Source organism: Natator depressus, chromosome 7 (genome assembly GCF_965152275.1).
Source record: "Natator depressus isolate rNatDep1 chromosome 7, rNatDep2.hap1, whole genome shotgun sequence".
In the NCBI taxonomy this organism is placed as follows: domain Eukaryota; kingdom Metazoa; phylum Chordata; order Testudines; family Cheloniidae; genus Natator; species Natator depressus.
Genome location: NC_134240.1, coordinates 60,816,698 through 60,836,326, shown reverse-complemented (window position 1 = coordinate 60,836,326; position 19,629 = coordinate 60,816,698). Strand labels below are relative to the sequence as shown.

The 19,629-nt window shown below is 43.0% G+C and overlaps 2 protein-coding genes across 6 annotated transcripts in view; one reads left to right on the top strand and one right to left on the bottom strand.

Moving 5' to 3' along the window:
• Positions 1–3,648, top strand: part of AP3M1 (adaptor related protein complex 3 subunit mu 1) — a 44,564-nt gene extending 40,916 nt beyond the window's left edge. For all 3 annotated transcript variants that reach the window (XM_074958631.1, XM_074958630.1, XM_074958632.1), the window contains exons 8-9: positions 972–1,116; positions 2,795–3,648. In XM_074958631.1, the coding sequence (XP_074814732.1) occupies positions 972–1,116; positions 2,795–2,895 (246 nt within the window). In that variant the 3' untranslated portion in view covers positions 2,896–3,648. The remainder of the gene's footprint in view (positions 1–971; positions 1,117–2,794) is intronic.
• Positions 3,649–10,385: 6,737 nt separating this feature from the next.
• VCL (vinculin) overlaps positions 10,386–19,629 on the bottom strand; it is a 103,391-nt gene continuing 94,147 nt past the window's right edge. For 2 of the 3 annotated variants that reach the window (XM_074958627.1, XM_074958628.1), the window contains exons 19-21: positions 18,142–18,345; positions 17,057–17,161; positions 10,387–12,983 (exon numbers count right to left, since the gene is read on the bottom strand). In XM_074958627.1, the coding sequence (XP_074814728.1) occupies positions 12,837–12,983; positions 17,057–17,161; positions 18,142–18,345 (456 nt within the window). In that variant the 3' untranslated portion in view covers positions 10,387–12,836. Of the gene's footprint in view, positions 12,984–17,056; positions 17,162–18,141; positions 18,346–19,629 lie in introns of all 3 variants that reach the window. The other variant, XM_074958629.1, reaches the window with a different exon arrangement.

Here is a 19,629-nt window from a genome sequence, read left to right as displayed (position 1 = left end):
CCCCAAAACACAAGTAAAACCTACTTACACATCCAGCTTCTGGTTCTTCTCAAGTTGGTAAAATCATGCAAATGATCAGTGTCCCTTTCTACTGTCGTTCAGGAAAACTCATTTGGGAAGAGACAAAATAAAAAGTAGGAAAGAAGACAGAAAATCTTGCTGTCTTCCCCCCCCACTGTAACACCTTGTTGTGTATTAGTACAGAGATACATGAAATTGTGTCCAAAGGCCTGTGTATGGCTTGGAACCAAAACTTGATTTACCTTAATAGTCTGCTGGCCTATCATGCACCACAGGACATTTGATCTGCCCCTGTAGAGCCAGGCAAGCACACATTGTGTCCGTTCCTACCTCATGTTGAGTTCAATGTATGATCAGGCTGCAGTCGCAAAACCCTGTTCCTACAGCTCTGCTGACTTGTGTCTGATGCCTTTTGCCAGCATGGTTTGTCCTGTTAATTTTGGTACATTAAAAGCTTTAATGGAATGGAGAGAAGGGCCAAATGAGGGCTCTTGTACTAATCTTTCCTTCTAAAGGAGTAACAGTCACGTGAAACAATTGAACCTATAAAGCCCTGGTGATGCAGATGGTCTTCTAACTGCAAATCCCTCCTCTTCCTTCTCTCCACCCCCTCCAATTCTCTCCTACCTGGGTACCTGCTAGCTTTATGCTGCTTCCCCTCCTATCTCTCCTGCCCTGTTGACTTATCTGAGTTATTTATCAGGCACCATTGCTAAGGAAATGGGTCCCATTAAGGGTTCCTGACCCCTGGTCATTGCTCTTATCTGGCAGCAGGAAGACAGATTCACTTTGGATTTAATCCAGGCAAGGGTCCTGCCCAGACCTGGTGTCAAGCTGCCAGATTTTTTCTACAGACTAGCTTCCCTGCCCAACACACAAACTAGCAGCTAGATATTAACTTGACAAAGTATTTGCTAAAATTCACTCACTACTATTTTTTTTTTTTTTAGGTGTTAACTTGGGACATTGGCAAAATTACCCCTCAAAAGCTACCAAATCTTAAGGGCATAGTGAATCTACAATCTGGAGCCCCCAAGCCAGAGGAGAATCCCAGCCTAAATGTTCAGTTTAAGATACAACAACTAGCTATTTCAGGTGAGAGAGCTGCATTAATCAGAACTAATACGGTTGGAGGAGGTAGGAATAGGGGTCTCCTAGCATTGAATTGGAGCTGCTGACCCAGTGAATCTGCAGAACACAAAGCAGAGTTCAGTTCAAACAGATGAAGTTACCTTGAAACACTTACAGTTTCATCTTGCAAGTAGAAGATCGTGAAATCTTGATGATTTGGATCATTTCTCATGGCCTTTCCAGGGCAAAACAGTGGGCATTTCACAGGCTTCTGCCTGGAACATACATGAACTTCTCTGGTGCAGGGCGAGGAAGAGTTTAGTGTGTGGCAGTATGGTTTTCCTTAGTTCTTTGACTTCTGTGGGCCTAGCACAGAAAAAACCCATCCTGATTATCAGTGACAATTTTATTTTGGGAAATTATTTCTCCTCCTAACTCTGGTAATCATTGAAAGTTCTTAACTGCCTCCATCAGCTTCAGAGGAACTCCCCTAGTTTCAGAGCATGAAGGCTACAGTGTTAATACAACCATGGACATGAGAAATTAAGCCTGCAGGCCCCAGTCCTACAAACAAAGTATGTGAAACCAATTGGATTTGTGTAAAGTTACTCCCATAAGCAAGTGTTTGCAGGAACAGGGCCTTAACCTTAACTCAGGCATATTCTATATATTTGATTATACACTTGCAGAAAACATTACTTACAACCTAATGAGGTGGGAATGAGGATCAGTGAGGGCAGTGGGTTAGCAAGGGCAGAAGACAGTGGTAGTGTAAGCACCTTCTCACTGGGGAGGTTCCAGAATGCTGTGGTGGTCAGGTGTATAGCAAATGACCAAACCTGGCAACTCAGGCACAGCCTCTGGAGCTGCAGTGCAGTTGAGGAGGCCACTCACCTACTGAAACGCTGCTCAACTTGCATTGGCCTATCCGGAGGACTTTCTAGACTCCACAGTGCTGACCTCGAAGCTTACTGAATGGCTGAAATTTGTGTTGCCAGCCAAAGCCCTTCTGAGACATACACGTTCCCTCTCTATTTTGAGCTTTTTTCCATCTCTTGTACCTGTGCTAACGTGCGTTTGCTAATGACCGCATGCTGTATAGTGCTTATGTGAATAACTGGAGACTTGAACAAATCAGGTTTAATGGCCTCAGTTCTAAGGAAAGACTTTCAAAAAGGTGTGATTAACTTCAGCTTGGAAATAAGTGCAAACTTATAACCGTGAAGGTAACTAACCATTGCTGGCATTGACCAATGGCTGCTGTAGTTTATCGTTTGAAAACTTTTAACGCAAGAGTGGATGTCTTTGTAAAAGCTCTGCTATAGTCCAATTGCCTATTTAGCTCAGAGGTGGAATTATTAGGTGTAGCTATTGTACAGAATGTGCTATGCAACAGGTCAGAATGGATCTGTGTACCAGGATCTCTCTCTCTCACTTAGCAATATAGGAGAGATGGGGTGGCCGCACTGCCAGGTTAAGAAGCCCTAGACTAGAGGAGGGTTACAGTCATCCCTTCTGGCATAAAAATCAACTGAGAAAGAAAGGTTAGAGGAGAAACCAATTCAAACTGAACAGTAGTGCTTGCTAGATGGAAGAACTAAACTCCTCTGCTCAGGTCATTTCCAAAGCAGATTATCCAGACTTCAAGGGGAGGCGAGTGTGAAAATGTAAACTCTTGCTCTTCATGTTCCCCTTTGTGTAGGACTGAAAGTAAATCGCCTTGACATGTTTGGAGAGAAATACAAGCCTTTTAAAGGTGTCAAGTACATCACAAAAGCAGGAAAATTCCAAGTCCGGACATGAGAAGATGCTCTATTTGCCAGAGCAAGTAGTACTATTTTTTTCCTTCAGATTTGGAAATTGCGACCGCTTAGTGACATATGTTGCTATTAGGTACCAATTGAGTAATAATGCACACTAATTAATTTGGGATCAAAGCATTTCTGTTCACAGCAGCTATTCAAATGAAAGTGTAGTCTGTTTTTTATAAACATGGCTTTAAACTAGGTTGATTTTTTTTCTAACATAATTTCACACTTTTAATAAATTCTTTTGAACAAGGATTGTTTGAGGATTGGGTGATTCACAGAATGCCGCTAACACACTGCCAAATAAGATACCAAAGCCAGAATTGCAGGTGGTGAAGCACACTGGCAAAGGCCATGCAACCCAGCAGGACCCTCTTGTGATGGCAGGTCTTACTGCTGCAGGGTGAGAGAATACTACCCTTTCTCAGAGCCTGCCACGAGTTAACATTTCACAGTGCAGCATGTATCTCTTCAGAACTAGAATGCAGCCGAAAGAATGGGTCGGCTTCCAGGTGAACATGGGACATGTCAGAATTGTCACATGCCTTGAGACCCTTTCTGATGAACAGAAAAATCTTTTGCTCATGTTTACAAGATACTGCCTTAGGAAGTGTTTGCCTTACTTGGCTTTCATTTGTGCCACCAACAGATGAGCTGATAAAATAACCTTCTGCATCCAAACCTGGGAGTGATTGTTGCTTCAATACTCCACTTTCTTTCCACTTCTCACCTTACTTTGTATTTTTTTTACAAATACAGTTAGAGGAAAATCTATTTTTATGTAAAGCCTCAGCTTTGATTTAGAGGCACTTCCTCTTCGAAGCAAATGCCACCAGACTTGTGTGCCATGTGTACATTGGAGTGTAGCTTTTAGGTAGCACAGTAGAAAATGTAAAATGTACGTAAAGATTGTATGCTTTATTGTAATTAATTAAAATAAAAGGGAACTTTGCTGCAAATATCTCCGCTTGTAAAAATGTATTTTTGCTTATGACCTGCATATCTCCTGCTCTGGCAAACAGCACATGAAACTTTCTTATACAAACAAAGCAACCACCAGTTACAGCTACCCTTACCAACTTGCTCACCTCTCCAGTGCGAAGGAATAAGTACCATCACTAACAGGACATGGAGGTGATAAGCCATTCACTTCATTTAGCTTTGCTGCCTAAAAAATATTGAAATGTACAACTGTCAATCACCTTCCTAACACTAACCACTGGGTCTTCTCTAAAGCTGAGAACAAAACCACTTATTAGGCACTGGCATTGTCTGGACTGCCAGTTAAATGAATGTGCCATGAAACAGACTGAGGTCCAACATTGTCGCATTGTTAGGAGGAGCAAGGAATCAGGACACTGCAGTTAGTGTCCCTACTTTGCCACTGACTTTGCTGCCGGACTTGTGCCTATTTACCTGTAACAGGGGTAAGTAGGTATTAAGACCTGACCTGAGAGGAAAAGATTAACCAAAGCAAAGGTCCGCAGCCTAAACTTTCAAACCTGGATAGTAAAACTAGCTTTCTTAATTCTTATTTAAGCACTTAACAAAAAAAAGCCTGACTGAGCAACTCCAGCTTCCATTGACATTAGTGCAAGTTGTAGGTGTTCAGCTTGTCTGAAAATCTGGCTAATTTTATTTAGGATGAAGCGTAACTTTTGGTATCCACGCTTATATTTGGAACACTAATAATCTTCTAGTACAACCAATGTCGTAATCAGCATTCTGAGAGAGACAGAATAATAACTACTTTTCAACCAATGAGGAATTAAATGTTTGCATGTGTTCTCATTGGACAGGGAGTTAGTTGATTATATAGCAGAGTAACGCCTCCCTATTACCGTGAGCAACGAAAAACTTCAATTCAGCCCATAATTCCTCAGTCAGGTGTTATGGATAACAAGAATTTTCCCTTAAGGGCCACTGGAAGTGCATAGTGATTTCCAAGTGCTCTAGAAAAAACGATCATTCTGTAAGAAATGTGCTGTAAATCTTTGATCTCACAAGTACAAGCAATGGACAGCTAGAACTTGCACTTCAAAACTATAGAACATTACAATCTTTGAATATCCAATCAAAATGTAACTGCTACCCTCAATTCCCCAAGGAAAACTGTTTGCATGACTGTATCCAATCCATCCGCAGTGCAGGTTATACTAACATCCTACTGAGGGCTTTAAAGTTAACAGCAGATTTAACAAGCTTAAAAATAGGAGAGACACTAGTTACACCCAAGGCCTCGTATGTTCTGTGACAGACTCTCCCCACCACGCTCTATATCGCTCCAGTGCAGCAGCCTGGAAATGCTGCAGCAGCTTCATTTAAAACTGGTAGCTCCATGGAATTAGAAGTAAAAATGAATCCTATTAGCCATACTGGAGCTCATGTTTGATACTCCAGTGTTATTGAAAATGTCCTACGCTGCCAACAAAGCTACCCTAGAGAGTGTACTTCAGTGTCTTACACAAAGTCATGCAATGAGCCAGATAGAGTTCATAGATACTAAGGTCAGAAGGGCCCATTATGCTCATCTAGTCCGACCTCCTGCACAACACAGGACACAGAATCTCATCCACCCACTCCTGCGAAAAACCTCCCACCTATGTCTGAGCTATTGAAGTCCTCAAATCATGGTTTAAAGACTTCAAGGAGCAGAGAATCCTCCAGCAAGTGACCCGTGCCCCATGCTACAGAGGAAGACGAAAAACCTCCAGGGCCTCTTCCAATCTGCCCTGGAGGAAAATTCCTTCCTGACCCCAAATATGGTGATCAGCTGAACCTTGAGCATATGGGCAAGATTCACCAGCCAGATACCCAGATCTGCTTTCCTAAACTGGAGTATAGTGTCCAGTTTCAAACACTGAACATATTCAGCACTGTTATGAGAGTAAAGTCCTGATTTTGAAGGAAGAGGGTACGCAAAGCTCCTACATCTGAAGGGACTGCTGTTCACATTTTCTCCCACGAGAGGTCATTATCTACAAAAATTCCAGTAGGAGCAACCTACACTATGCAATAGACTGATGGAAAAATAGGAACGAGCATTCTAAATTCTGAGCTATTCAAGCCCCAAATTCTGACTTCACCTAAGTGAGAAGCTCAGCTTTCATTTTCAGAAAGTTCCTAGCCCTCATTCTTGCAAAGAAAAAATGGAAGATGTGAAAGCTGGCAAAGGAGAATACAACCTGTTTACAATCATGGCTCACAATTTTTTGAACAAGGTTGGCAATGCTGGGATGACTCATGTCATACTGTACCTAGAGCTGTCCTCTGCCAAGTGTCCACTTTTCTCCAGCACCCTATATGAACTGAGAGCCAGGTTCCTCTCTCACATTAGTAGCCCCCAGATCCTTTCCTGAACTGTCAAACGATATTGTCTCCTTATGGAAGGCAGAGGTGTTATTTAAGTAGGACCACAGCTTTAGTGCATCTTAAGGACCTTTTGACAACTTATTCCCAATTGCACAGAACATTTTGTTTCTGAGCTGCAGCAATTGCGTAGATGGAACAGTATTAGATGTCTTGTGTACTAAGGCCATGGCTACACTACAGACCTATCGGCATAACTACATCACTCAGGGCTGTGAAAAATCCACAGCCTGAGCAACCCAGTTATACCAACCTAACCCTCCTGTGTAGGCAGAGCTACCTGGGTGGGAGAACTTCTCCCATCAACATAGCTACTGCCTCCTAGGGAGGTGGATTAACTATGCAAACAGGAGAAGCTCTCCCCATCAGCAGAGGAGTGTCTTCACTGAAGCACTACAGCAGCACCGGTGCAAATGTGCTGCTGTACGTGAAGACAAGCCCTCAGTGTCTGGCTCTGTTAATCACACTTCATTTTACTCTCCCTTTCCAAACATTGGTTTCTCTCTGACAGCAATGAGGAAGAGCCAGCAGCAGCCCAGTCTCTGCATGCCAGTGATAGCTCACGAGCATTAGTTTGGGAATGTGATTTAGATTAGATCTTCAGGGCACTTAAGATGTGCTATTTCCTCTAAAGTACTTGGCGAAGTTACAGTATGGTGTGCTTCAATAGGTCGTGGCTTGGATCCACAGAAAGGCCCGTACAGCATGCTGCTTTGCCTACAGACCTTGTCTTTGCTCCAGCCTATAAAAATATCACAGAATGGATGAGCACTATACAAAATAAACCTGTTTGATAGGTTTAATGTGCAACACTATGTTGTAAGTACCAATTGGCAGGTTTCCATCCCTTAAATTCCAGCTGACCTCCAGTCCTGTTGAAAATCTAGCTGCTGTCAATGCATTGTTGGTTTACGCAAAGCCATGTTTTTTTCCCTCTTAAAGTTTACATGGACAACCAAACCCTTGACTGCCTCTAAAACAATGATCTACGTCAAACCTAGCTCTTAGCGATAAGTGAAAAGCACTATTATTTTAGTGGATATCGTCACTACAGTACAAGTCTAACCCTCCACTAGCACACTGCTCTTCACACACTCCTATTGCCTGGCTTTCTCAGTGAAGCCCACCCAAGCTTTTCTCCAGCGGCAGCTACCAGCCCACAGCAGAGGCTACAACAGTGGAGGTGGCAGGTAAACTTCTTGCATGTCTGATTTATTATGGGTACAGTATAAATATTTGCCCCTGGACTTACTGTAGCAGATATATCTTACAAGTGGATGCAGCCTGGGGATGGACCTTTAGTCAGTGAGGATTGATTAGCTGCTTCCTGGCAGCAGGTGGATTCCAGTTCAAAGCTTGGTTCCTTCCCATCAGACCAGCTTCAGCTGGAGATTGAGGGCAGCTCCTAAAGAAAGGCACAGACTTTTCCACTATGCTCTCTTGCAAAGAAATCCCATCTCCTGCTGCTACTCCCAGCTGAAGTTGCTATTCTTAAGATCTGAGAGCCAAGGCAGAGAGCCATTCCTTCTTCACTCCTAGAAGTTCTCATTCTTGTTCGCCTGCTACTGGCTCCATAGTTAAATCCCAATTCAACCTAGTGCCTGTACAAAGAGGGAAGCTGTGGTGTTTATCTAAACCAGAAGCTGTGTTAATTTTTTTATTTAAGGGATTATTTTTAAATCGACTGAAAATAAATTAAGGGGTCTGCCCTCCACTCTGCTCCAACTGCCAATCTGAACCTTCCCTCTGCTTGAATAGGAAGCCCAGACACACCTTTTCCTTGCACCATCGAAAGAGCTTTACAGCACCAGCCCTTCAACAGAGCCACTCTGATTTACAGACCTCTTTTCAGGTGCCCAAGTCACTTGCTTCCACCTAGACAAGATATCATTGCCAGCGTTTATGGGGCACCTTCTGGTTTAAGACGTCAACTGCAACTAGGGTAGGAAAATTCTAGGCAACAATCACTGGTGCCCTCGTCCCGTCCTAGGCAGAAAGCGACATGAGGCCAAGCAAGCTTGTTGGGCCTTACTGAGAGGCAAGTGCACCAGATCCTTTTGTAAACACACTAATGGCTGTCCCTTCTGTATGGAGCAACACACAAAAACATTACTCCAATGGGATCTTGTCTGATTACATCCATGCTATTGCACCTCATGTTCCCTGAGGTTTCCCTGCCATTTTGGAAAGAACACAGCTTCATTAAACCATGAACATGCTTCACACCTAGTTCAATGAAATGCAGAGAGGCCGGCTGGCTGGCTGCCCACCAACACCATCTTTTCCCTATTGTTTTTCTGTCCAACACGACTTGTGTCTTCAGGCAGCCACAGAACTCCAAAAAAATCCTGAGACCTGAGCCACACTCAAAGGCTTGGAAAAGCAAAGGTGAGTCAGGCTACCAGGCAACTTCAAGGGGTCCAACACTAACACACCAATCCTAGTGGAGCTTTATGGGAATACCATGTTTCAGGATGATGAGGGATTTGGTACCTGAAGCATATGACACCCCACCCTAAACCCTTCCATCTATTTTAAGGGTATCTTTTATATACCTTCTGATGTGAGTGAAGCTACCAGCAGAAAAAGGCTGGCAAAAAGGTCCTTTCCCTTCATCTCTGACTCCACTGTCAAAATAGCAGTCACATGGGAATAGGTTGTTAGCTAATATGAAAGGCTGACCAACTGCTAGACTTCTCCCAAGGCATTACTTGGAGAAGGCCAAGCCCATAGGATGTGTGTAGTTATGAATGTTTTAACTCATTTTTGGAGTACATGGCAGCTGCTCTTATGCCCAGAGAGGGTATAATTTAGACACTTTTGAAACTTCCCTACCAGACTCTAAGTTTCCCTAGGCCCTTAACAAACTTGCCTGGCACTGAGCTGGAATCTGACCAGGAACTAGATCTCCCTCATAATAGAGAAAGCAAACTCAAAGTTGACCTTCCTTACCTCCAAATCTGCCTACTGACCTGTTGGCACTTGTATGCAGGATGGCCACGTCCAGCACGGTCAGTGGTTGCTTGATGAAAGTTGACAGCAGCCTTCCACCACCATGTGACAATTGCCTCCAAAACCATGGGGTAGTCTGGCTGAGTGGAACAGGGATTTGCAAGGACTTCCATGGTGTTTCCTTGTGCCCAGTAGTCCCTTCTCCAACCTCCAACATAACCACTCTGACTCTTCAGGCTAAACAGGTGTGCACCCAGAAACTGCTGGATCATAGGGTTCAAGCAGGACTTAGCACTTCTGAATGCTGGCTGATGAATCTTGCCCATATGCTCAGGGTTTAGCTGATCACCATATTTGGGGTCGGGAAGGAATTTTCCTCCAGGGCAGATTGGAAGAGGCCCTGGAGGTTTTTCGCCTTCCTCTGTAGCATAGGGCACGGGTCACTTGCTGGAGGATTCTCTGCTCCTTGAAGTCTTTAAACCATGATTTGAGGACTTCAATAGCACAGACATAGGTGAGGTTTTTTGCAGGAGTGGTGGGTGAAATTCTGTGGCCTGCGTTGTGCAGGAGGTCAGACTAGATGGTCATAATGGTCCCTTCTGACCTAAATATCTATGAATTATTTCCTGTATGGGCACCAGAAATTTGTCCTACAAGGTAAGTGAACAGTCTGCACAAAGTACCAAAACATTTAACCTCCCCCACCCCTCATTGCAATGCTTTTTTCACTTTGTACGACAAATAATAGCTATGTCAGAGTCCTCCATGTATTAGAAACTCATAAGTGTTAACTCTTTCAGATAACTTGTACCAAATCAGAGCCAGAAGCCCACATAACTGATAGAAAGATAGAATCACTACTCCTATTCTGAATGTATAGAAATTGTTAGGTTACCTATTTAAGCACATTGGGGGTGCATAACTATTACTCAGCATACAATTGTTTTATAACTTTTTAGAAAATAATTAACCCTCTAAATTCATATTTCTGGTGTGCTGACCTATGTTCTTTCTGCAATTAAAGAACATTCTTACTATTCAGTCCCTGTAAATGTTCATAAAGTGACATTTATACAAATGCATTTTTATTTTTTTTTACAGAACAAAAAGAAAAGGTTGAAAATATTAGACTATACAACAAATTTTGATTTATAAACAAAGTATTAGTGGTAAAACATTTCTAACCAACATTCAAGGTCTTTAAAATTTTGCTTCATTTTAGGTCTGAAGACCAATAGTCTTCAAGAAAGCACAAATTGCATAAGGTGTACAGTATTTGAGATCCTACAAAACAGTTTAAGAACTCATAGCAAACATTCTGAAGAAATATCAAAGGCAAACATGATTCATAACTTTCCCAAACATTCCTTAATAAAACAAAAAGTGATCTTTGGCATAAACAATCATGTATTAAAGGCATTAGTAATATTGCATTAATATCAGTCAAGCAACTAGACAGTGATGCTAAAAATCTCAGAGTACGTCTACACAGCAACTAGACACTTGCGGCTGGCCAGTGCCAGCCAAGTTGGGCTCAGGGGACTCACCTCACAGGGTCCTGAGCCCAAGCCCAGAAGTCTACACAGCAACAAAACAGCCCTGCAGCCCAAGCCCTGTGAGCCCAAGTTGGTTGGAATAGGCCAGTCGTGGGCATCTAGTTACTGTGTAGATGTACCCACAGAGAAGCTTGAACTATTTTGAAAGCAAATGCAGGAAGACTATTCTGAAGACCCTCAAGAGTCCCCTCCTATTCAGTGTTTACTATTAAATAGAAATGACTACATTACATAGTGTTAAGGGTCCAATATAAGCCAACCAAAGGCAAGACATTCTGGTTAAGGCTCTATCCCACTCCTTCATCCTTCCTGGTGTGGGTAGTTATTGGAGGAGTCTGAGAAAAGACCCTAAGTACCATGTATTTGGCATTATCAGGAAGGAAGGAGTGAATTAAGGATGAACAAGGGCTTTCTCTTGCTAAAATCAGTTTGAGGCAGATTATTATAATGTAGTTTAAATATGTAATTTCCCTTTTTGATAACCATGCAGGCGAGAGAAAAACAGGAAGTGTAGAGTAACTGTTGTCTGACGCTGTACTGCACAGCTTGCCTTTGCTGTTACTGTGTGTCTGATCAATGGGCAGCAACAGCACATTAGCAAAAGTGGCTTGAGCATGATCATTGTGACAATCCGTACCAAACGGAAACTAAGGAGCGATTATGCTGTCAATGCTGGCGTATATAATCAAGTTAGCAAAGGTTTTTGCACACAAAGGCCGTCTCTAAAATTTTAGCAATCTAATTACTTTTCATTTTAAATGCCAAAAAATATTATTGAACAGCTCTCATAAGCATGTTAAAAATGAAGGCATGTAAGAAGTATGGAAGTACAAAAACCATCCCAAGTCTGTTTTCTTAACACGATTGGAAAAAAATAATTTATCTAATTCAGTTAATTGCTACTAAGCTTTAAATGTGTATATAGAATTTCCGTCTAGAAATCATTTTCATGGCTCATTAAAGTTATCTGAACAACAGATTTACATTGGGAACACCAACAGACTCCATAAATTGAGTGCCTCTACTTTCCCACATGCTCCATCGTTAGAATGAAGGGCAGTGAGGCACAAGCATCATTAAACGGAGTGTAATTTTCCCCTAAAACAACTCTGAAGGAAGTGTGCGGAGGTGGAGTGTGGGTGTGCCAGGTTTCCAAGAAAAGGAGATGGAGCTTGATTGTGTTCTATCTGAGCATTTTTTTTCATACAAAAAGTTGCTTTGAACATGATTGACTGACTAATGCAGCTAACTCGATGGATTCCAAATATTTAGCTCCGTATTCTATCAAATTTTTACTGGGGGGCAGGGATGGGAGTCTGTGCTTTTCTAAGGCCTCTGAAACTTGAACAGTCAAGCTGTCATTATTTGTGACGAACATCCACCGCCAACCATTTTAGTATAGCACAAGAATGCAGATTCTGGAATGACTACAGGTGGCAATGGGAAGTAAAGAAGACAGCTCAGTATTTCCTGACCTAGGATATCACTGCCAGACAAAGTAACAGCAGCATAAGAGACTATTTTAGCAATGTGATTTCCCCCTCCCCCAAAAAAGAGGGGGTCACTTCTGATGTAAATGAACTTCACTACATATACCTTGTAACACTTTTGTGGTGTGAGAAAAGCTAACTGAAAATGTCATTAAAACAATTCACCTTTTCAGTGTCATTGATTGTCTCCCCAAAATAGCTAAGTAACACGGTTAGTATTCCAGACCTACAATTCAAGCTTGAGCAAAGTCCATGTGTCATACCACCATATGGAAACTACTGAAATATACAGTGCATAAATGAGAAGTGTGTCTCTGGGATTACAGAATTAATGAAAAGAGAGAATCTTCAAAACCAAAAAGAATAAAAACTGTCAATGTGTCGGAAGCAATTCTGAGATGCTTTCCGAAGATGTTTAAATGCATATTTTTATAATTAATGCCCTTAGAATGGGGCATTAGCATAAGCTAATTTTAAGCTCATGTTAACAGCACATTTTGCTGTTAAAAAATTCTCTTCTGCTTCAAAAAGGCTTTTTATGTTTCAGAAGATTGTTATTTGGCAGTTGTTTACTGATACCAAGGAGTCTTTCTAACCCAGCGAAGAGTGAATCCAGCATCTGTTCTAATCTTAATAGACGCTGCTTCCGCTTCTCTCACAGTCTCCTTTACAGATTGCATAAGGTTCTGGGCATTGTGAACCAACATCTCAGTAGCCTGCGGACAAAGGAAAGGTGTTATTCTTTCAAGTTCTTAAATATCCATGGTGGTAAAACAGTGTTCACATTCAGATGAGCAATTGTTTAACACAGAAGCATAAAATCCCACCCTGCCTGGGGCCTCACAACAGGAACATGATGTTACGTCATTCTTGCTAATGTATGTTTCATGATAGTCAAATGTAAAAAATGACCTGTTCCATAACTGGGAAGGCTACCCCCTCACTCCAAGCAGCAAGTGATTCTCTCGTTCACAAGAAGGAGAGATTACACACCTTATGCCGTAAGTGGAGTTCTCTGAGACATGTCCCCTTATGGGTGCTCCACTTCAAGTGTGCCTGTGACCTGCAATTCTGACAGATTTTTGGTAAGGGTGCCTATTCAGCCTGTGCATGCACCCCACATATACTTGTGCCCCGAACCAAGGTTACATAGGGCTATGTGGATGTACCACCCTCAGTTCCTTCACCACCACCAATTCCCACGAGCGAGACTCTGAAGCAGAGGGAAAGGAGGGTGGGTAATAGAGCATTCACAGGGACACACATCTCGAAGAACTCCAGTTATTGCACAAGAAGTAACCTCTCTTCTGTGGGTGCTCAACTTCAGGTGACTCCAAAGGTGTCCTAAGAAGGTGGACGGTTCAGACCAGAGTCCAAAACAGAAAAAAAAACTGACCTGCCTAGCTGTAGGCACCATGGCATAAATGTTGAGAAAACACACAAACAGAGGACCATATTGTCATTCTATAGATCTCTGCAATCGGTATATCCTTAAGTAAGGCTATAGACACAGTGTTCTTGTCGAACGTGATATCACTCTTGAAGTGGGCTGAACAAATCTTAATACAACTGGAGATACTCTTTGATAACCTGTTTTGAAACTGCCGAACCCTCGTTTCTGTCTGCAAAGGATACAAATAGTCTAGGAGATCTTCTAAATGTTTTGGAGCTGGGTGAGAACACAGAAACTCTGGTTCCATGGCAGGGACATAATATTTTCCCTCCGCCCTCTTGCAGGTAGGTAGTGCTGTACCTAGTGTTTGCCGAACAGTCTTAGCAGGCTCCATAAGAGCTTCATTGCCTGGAATGGTGAGCCTCACAGATGTCAAAGTTTGCAAGATATCCAGGAGTTTATGGTGGGACACCTGAAATACCTTAGAGAATCCACAGCATGCCCGCAATTCACTTCATCAGTTCTTGAAACTGCCTGAAGTCATCTGCCATAGGAGGAGGTGGAGGCATCAGAGCTTCATCAGGTGATGAGGAAGAAATATTAGTAAGAGGAGTCATCTCCTTATCCCCCCTTTGCTTTCTGCTCCTCACAGGTCTCTTCCTCTGGCATAGGTGGTAGAACAGGAGGCTGGGGAGAATGGGCCCTTTCCTGCTCCCTCCTGTGGTGTGACAATTTCTTTGTAAATTGTTGACAAGAGAACGCCCACAGGACCCAATGAAGCCATGGATGGGGGCCAAATAGCATAGGTGGAGGCGTCCATGTGTGTTCCTGCCATGTGGGTGTCACCTGAGGTTTATTCTCCTGTATTAAGTCAGTGGAGGAGGGACAGCGATGTGTCCTAGGCTCGACTGGGGAACCCTGCGCTGATATCTAAGAGTCGGAAATATCCTCTTCCACGTACTCCAACGCGGGGAAAGGGGTGGAGGGGCAGCGACACAGCTGTCCGGCTTGCAAAGATGATGAGGGCAAGTATGGTACTCTAGGCGATACAGGAGCCGGTGACCAAGAGAGAGTCTTGATGCTGACAAACCCCCCCATGCTCATTAAGAGACGAGGCACTGGCTTCCAAGATACTAGCAGGTCTTTAGGGTACCTATGACCTTGTAGTACTGATGGTATAAAAGATAGGGTTGAGCAAGAACCTGTGGAGGACGGCTCTTTACCATGCAGCTGGTACCAAACATTTAGCATAGGAGTGAGTCTACTCAGATTCCATTGGTACCACAGGTAGCCGAGCGGTCTTTGTTGACTTTCATGCTACCGGTACTCAGTGCTGCTCAGGGACAGGCTTAGAACTTTTTTCACCAGTGTCTCTGCCGGTATGGGTACCTGAATTCAGTACCATGTCTGTCTTAGACAACTGCCTCCTATTCATCTTTGTGGTACCAGCATCACTCAGAGCCTGCATGGAACTCCATTGGAACCCGAGGTCTCCGTAGTCGTCATCTGCATTGGTGATGAAGATTTTCTTGGAAATTTACTCCTTACCACTTTCTGCTTCGAGGCAGATGTTGAGGTTACCTCTATGAAGGACTTCAGCACCTTAGATGTACTAGTTGCTGCGGTGCCGCCTCTCTCTTTAGGGATCTCTGGTGACTGAGATCTTGATGTGAACAGGGCACTAATGGTACTGGAAGTCTGTGTGCACAGGGGTCCTCCACTCCTGGAGCTGAAGCTGGTTGTTAAGTTTGCGCCATCTGCGGGAATTTTAACTTGATTTCCCTATTTTTTGTGGATCTCCCCTTGAAGGAAGCACAGATCTTGCACTTACTGGGGATGAGTCTACCTCCCAAATAGCAAACACACACAGAGTGTCCATCATTGATGGCAATCACCTCACCACAGGAGAGACACCTTTTGAATCCCAGCAAGCCTGGCATTTCTGCATAATATAACAAAGAGGACCCCTGGAAGGGAAAAAGCTCTTAACTATTATCTAAGTCTACCTAGCAATAAAATGTTGGGGGGGTTTTTTTAGTTAAAGGAAAAAGGGAAAAAAGGGAATTGTTCCAACAACTACATACACTATAAGGTAACTAACCAATTATCAAATACTATGGCAAACAGGCACACAGTAGACGTAGTCTCTGGCCAAAGGCAGTTGAGAAGGAACTGAGGCCTGTTGGCCTGTGCAGTCCCATATAGCCTTGGTGCAGGGCATGAGGGTGTGTGGATGCATGCACATGCCGAATGGGCACTACTACCAAAAGTCTCTGATCAAAGTTGCAGGCACACCTGAAGAGCACATAAAGGGGGACACTACTCAAAGAAGAACAGCACTGGCTCCTGTTCCTCATGGCCTACCTTTTGAAAAGCTGAGTGAAAGCTAATGTCTGAACACAAGCTGAACAGCTCACTATTCCTAACACATCCATCTACCAAACAAAAGCTTATGCTCAAATACATTTGTTAGTCTCTAAGGTGCCACAAGTACTCCTTTTCTTTAGAGAACCTACAGGAATTCTAGACCAAAAATGTAACTAAATATACCCAGAGTCATTGAAGGTAGCTGCAGAAGTCGAAGTTTCACAAAACAAAGATGAAGTTGCTGGTTAAGAAGCAGGGAGAGCTGAAACTAAAAATGTTTTAAATGATTGCCCGCTTTAGTTACAGTATTCTTAAACTTGTATTCATTGTAAACCACCAGAGGGTGCTAATGAATAATCTCCTATGCCAAAAAAACAGCTCTACCTTTTTGTTTTGGACTGTGGATTGTTTTAAAACAAGAGGCAATATCAGGTTAGAAGCAAATTAAGTCTTCTCCATGAGACAGAGCAATGTCCTATTGTTAACTGCAGAATATATACCAAGGTGTATTGAAATTAACACATTTACTGGACACTGGGTCAGATTTACTAACTCACAGTATCTGGGACACATCTGATTATATATAGGACACAGAATATCAGGGTTGGAAGGGACCTCAGGAGGTCATCTAGTCCAACCCCCTGCTCAAAGCAGGACCAAGCCCCAATTTTTGCCCTAGATTCCCTAAATGGCCCCCTCAAGGATTGAACTCACAACCCTGGGTTTAGCAGGCCAATGCTCAAACCACTGAGCTATCCCTCCCCCCTCTGAGTAGGGTGCCAGAAGAAAAGATTGCAGCATCTCACCAACCGACAGAAGGCACTCATGGGAGTCTAGATAATACTTAGTCCTGCCTCAGTGCATGGGACTAGACTAGATGACCTATCAAGGTCCCTTCCAGTCCTACGATCCCATGATTACTCTTGAAAGAGGAGGCTTTGACCTGACCTGACACACACACCTGACCTCCCTCTCCCGCATCAACGAGCGAGCAGGAGTTTACATTACAATCAATTATGCAGCTCTTACCTGTTCTGACTCCTCATCACTGATGTTTGTCCTGCCCAACATGGTAGCTTTAACAGTGGAGAGGATTTTGAGTTGGGTGCTGATGGTTGGGATTCGCTCACAGACCTAAGAAGTCGGGAAGGTGCATCATTTTAGTTTTTAAACTTGAAACAATTGATATCCCATTTTTAAAGTAAAACTAAGATTTTGCTTCACTCTACAGCAGTTTCTCTTTGCTGATGGCTCAGGTACAAGCATACAATGTACATGTAAACTTCAAGGGTACCTTGCATGATGTCACGGAAGACATGTTTATGTGAACACTTACTGCACGGCAAGTTGGGTTGGAAATCTACAGCGCTCCAGCATGTTATGCACTAACTCACCATGTGGACCCTGCTGCCGCACACTGAAAGGTCCCTAGAGCGCACTGATGTACTGTGGTTTTAAACAGCACAACGTCAAAGTGCACACAGGATCTTTTAGCAAGCAGCAGCAGCAACCACCCGGACAGTTAGTGCGCAGCACCCTGGAGTGCTGTAGATTTAGATTTGCTGTGCCCTAAGTGTTCTTGTAGACATGACCTAAGGCACTGCAATTTAATTCCCATTCCTTCCTGATAAGCTTGGGTGACCATTCTAGCAACTTGCTAAAGCAGAATTCACTTTTCCTTTGCCCAGTATTCCTTCAAGAGTCTGTTTCATCAGGAATGGAGGATGGGATTTGGGGATGTATTGGTTTATGCTATTGCCAATACCCTATGACTTGATAAGGCTGACTATGTGGATGGCCAAGGTGATATAGACATTGCTAGACTGGTCTCTTGACATTCATGGAATTTTCAAAGACTCTCTTACAGGACACTGACATGTCTTCTCCCATCTGAATAAAAGGACCTGAAGTCACAAAGTGGGAGTTGAAGAAAATCAACATTTCACATACTTGGGCCTCAAGACTCACAAAAGCTGGGACAGGGAGCCAAGGGAATCCACAGGTGACTCTCAGCCAAAAATAAACTCACTCTCCAGCCTTGAGCCATACTGAAGGAGCAGGACTCAGGAAGAAAGTGGTATGTGCATTATTTTAAAGTTAGCCCAGGTTATTACCTGCAAGAGGTTTGTTCGAATGCGCTTGTCGGTGCACTGCTTTGCCACCTCCTTAGCCAATCGAGTCACTTCATCTGACGCTTTAGCGATATCCTTGGCACACTGAATAAGGGCACGCTTGTTTCCACTGACGCCTCTCACTAGGCGGGACATCTCTGCCATCAGCAGAGCCATTCGCTTCGCAGCAGCAATTATATCGTTACCCTGCAGGGAACAAATATAACAATGAATGTTAGACATGGCAGTGTTAGGCCAGCAGTCACAAAAAAGGTAATATAATTACACCTGAACTGTAATCCACACTCACTAGCAAACCCTTTCATTAAGTCAAGGAAGAACAATTCAAGTCTATTGAAAAAGATTCTTCATAAGGAGCACTGAAGATTTGTACAAATGTTTGTGAAATACTTTCCCCTCCAACACTCAATGAAAAAGTTTCAAAACTGGGAAAAAAAAAAAAAAGATGATGACCAAAATGTTAGTTTGTCCATGGAAGTGGAAGTGACTAGGCTGCTGCCTGGATTTTAAGAACAAGTGTGTTCAAGTGTTATGGACATTCTAGATTTCCCCAATAAAAGCAGCATTACTGAAAACACAAGTGCCAATTAAAAAAAAGTAAGTTAAATCAAACAGTACCAATTCTCTGAACAAAAGAGCATAAGAACAGCCATATTGGATCAGACCAAAGGCCCATCAAGCCCAGTATCCTGTCCTCTGACAGTGGCCAAGGGCAGGTGCCCCAAAGGGAATGAACAGACAGGTTATTATCAAGTGATCCATGGCCTGTCACCCAATCCCAGCTTCTGGCAAACAGAGGCTAGGGACACCATTCCTGCCCATCCTGGCTAATAGCCATTGATGGCCCTATCTTCCATGAATCTATCTAGTTCCCTTCTGAACCTCGTTATAGTATTGGCCTTCACAACACCCTCTGGCAAGGAGTTCCAGAGATTGACAATGCGTTGCATGAAAAAATACTCTCTTGTGTTTGTTTTAAACCTGCTACCTATTAATTTCATTTGGTGGCCCCTTGTTCTCGTATTATGAGAAGGAGGAAATAACACTTCCTTATTTACTTTCTCTATATCATTCATGATTTTATAGACCTCTATCATATCCCCCTTTAGTCGTCTCTTTTCCAAGCTGAAAAGTCCCAGTCTTATTAATCTCTCCTCATACGGAAGCGGTTCCATACCCCTAATCATTTTTGTTGCCCTTTTCTGAACCTTTTCCAATTCCAATATATCTTTTTTGAGATGGGACAACCACATCTGCACGCAGTATTCAAGGTGTGGGCGTACCATGGATTTATGCAGAGGCAATAGGGTATTTTCTGTCTTATTATCTATCCCTTTCTTGATGAGTCCCAACATTCTGTTTGCTTTTTTGACTGCGCTGCACATTGAGTGGATGATTTCAGAGAACTATCCACAATGACTCCAAGATCTCTTTCTTGAGTGGTAACAGCTAATTTAGACCCCATCATTG